Raw genomic sequence first — 2,500 nt, 5'->3', positions numbered from 1 at the left:
CCTGCGGCGCCAGCAGGCGGTACCCGCGGTACTCGGGCCGCGTGCTCACCTCGCGGGCGTGCAGCTCGATGTCGGGGACGGAGCGCGTGGCGCCCGCGTCGTGCTGCCCTTCGGGGGGGCAGCGCTGGCCAACGACGGCGGCGCTGGAGGGGAAGAGCGACGCCGTCACGCTGTCGCCGCTGTCGGCGCTCTCGCCCATCGTGATCAGTGGGCGGGGCATGGCGCAGAGGGGCGTCTCGGCCGTGGGCGGAGCCAGCAGGTTCTCGGTGCTTGGGGCGTGAGACACTCGGCTCTGGGGCGTTGCCATCACGCGACCTTCCTCTCGCCGGCACGCCCACCGCGCCACAAGGGGCCGCCCATCGGGCGCCTCACCCACATCATGCAAGCGCGGGCGGCGATACTCAGGAGGGCGGGCGCTTGGTCGCTGCGGCTCTCGGATCTAATGATGCTCCTCCGCGCAGCACCTGCAACGGAAACAGAATTTTAGGGGGATTCAGGCTGCAAATCTTCAGCATCGCCGGTGATGGCCAAGCGACAGCGATCGACCACCGGCAAAATTAGCGAAATTCAATATACTTAAAACATAGTTTAACTCTGCTTCAGTACTACGCACGCTGAAGCCTCAACCATGGTAATGTATTATGTATTATAAAATAACAAAGTATTCTATACAATGAAAAATAATCATCCACAATCCATTATGAAAAATAATGATACATCATATATCATAAAAAAAATAACCATATCGCCAGTGGGTTCTCCCTTTCTCCTGTTGATCCTTATGCCCATTAACCTATGTATGTGCAGTCACGGGCAAAAGTCGTGTACCGTAAATGAAGATTCGAAACACTCCTGATTTAAACAATAAAGAACACAGTATTTAGGCGTTCGAAACGGAACTGAACCCTGTTTATCTACGTCTTTAGTTTCTTTAAATATCTCTAATTCTTCCCTCACTCTCTCACTCACTCACTCACTCACTCTCTCTCTCTCTCTCTCTCTCTCTCTCTCTCTCTCTCTCTCTCTCTTTCTCTTTCTCGTTCTCGTTCTCGTTCTCGTTCTCGTTCTCGTTCTCGTTCTCGTTCTCGTTCTCGTTCTCGTTCTCGTTCTCGTTCTCGTTCTCGTTCTCGTTCTCGTTCTCTTTCTCTTTCTCTTTCTCTTCCTCTTTCTCTCTCTCTCTCTCTCTCTTTCTCTCTCTCTTTTTCTTTCTCTTTCTCTCTCTCTCTCCCTCTCTCTCTCTCTCTCTCTCTCTCTCTCTCTCTCTCTCTCTCTCTCTCTCTCTCTCTCTCTCTCTCTCTCTCTCTCTCACACACACACACACACACTCTCACACTCTCTCACTCTCTCACTCTCTCACTCTCTCACTCTCTCACTCTCTCACTCTCTCACTCTCTCGCTCTCTCACTCTCTCTTTCCATCCAATCGAAAGTGTTAGTGAGCAGTAAGCAGAAGTGAAATCCAGAAACGCCTGCAAGCACCGCTTCGTCAAGATATCGTACAGATTCACAGAGAAACGATTTTAAAAGCACTGGAATAAAATAATGATGGTAATCTCAAAAAGTCGCTATATCACCTATATTTATGTATCCTGCCCTTTCCTTTTACTTTTTCCATCCATTTTCCTTCTCTTTCTAGTTTCTCTCTTCCCATCCGTCTCTTTTATCACCTTCGCTTTCTACACACATTCGTTCCCGACGAGACATCTTAAAAAAAAAGACGGTATGCTAATGTTATTCGCTTAACGAGCAAAAAATCCGGTAAGTGATCTTTGTGCTAGGTTCATCCGAATTTCTGTGGCTCATTCCAGCTGGAACAAGAAAAACACACGTCGCCGAGAGAATAAAAATAATTTACAGACGAAATGAAAGTATTTTTTCTCTCTTTTTTGAGGGGGGAAGGGTATTACAAAGAGAAGCTATTTCTTTTTTGGCATTTATTTTCATTATGATAATCTTGTATAAATGTAGCTTTCATCATGTTAAAGGTATATTACTTCTTTGTTTAAGGCAGTGACAGATAGACGACATCGCCTACAGTGCCCACTTTATTTTTCTATAGTCTACCCTTTAATACCACGCAGAAATACACGTTTTCTTTAACGATATAAGAAAGCAGTTGTTATTGTTCAAAGAATGCATCAAAACACAACATTGCATTATTCATAAATTTTGTGATTTATTCATGAAAGCTGTTGGGTTTTGTTTTTATTTTTGTTTTTCTTTTTTAAGGGCTTATTCTGGATGAATAGCAATCGCTTTGAATTGAGAAACTCCGCATATTGCAATTTTCTTTATAATCATTTTACTCCCACTGATATAGTAACATCTCTCCATCTATCAAATATCTGTTCATTGACATGTGTATTTATATCTATTAATTTATCGTCTATTTATGCGGTTAGCAACTTAATCTATCTCGATTTATTATTCATGTATTTTTTATTCTTTGGTCAACCTACTACTCGTTTACATATTTATCACTTGTCCGAATCTCCTCTTCG

General features: G+C 44.5%; 1 protein-coding gene across 1 annotated transcript in view; it reads right to left on the bottom strand.

Moving 5' to 3' along the window:
- Nucleotides 1-2,500, bottom strand: part of SK (small conductance calcium-activated potassium channel) — a 910,124-nt gene that overhangs the window by 702,306 nt on the left and 205,318 nt on the right. Inside the window, exon 3 of the mRNA XM_070142366.1 lies at nucleotides 1-464. This exon is cut by the window's left edge and continues 293 nt beyond it. Coding sequence (XP_069998467.1) covers nucleotides 1-307 — 307 coding nt within the window. The 5' untranslated portion in view covers nucleotides 308-464. The remainder of the gene's footprint in view (nucleotides 465-2,500) is intronic.

The sequence above is a fragment of the Penaeus vannamei genome, chromosome 29 (genome assembly GCF_042767895.1).
Source record: "Penaeus vannamei isolate JL-2024 chromosome 29, ASM4276789v1, whole genome shotgun sequence".
Lineage (NCBI taxonomy): Eukaryota > Metazoa > Arthropoda > Malacostraca > Decapoda > Penaeidae > Penaeus > Penaeus vannamei.
Note: the sequence above shows the minus strand (reverse complement) of the source record. Positions and strands in the feature narration are given on the sequence as shown.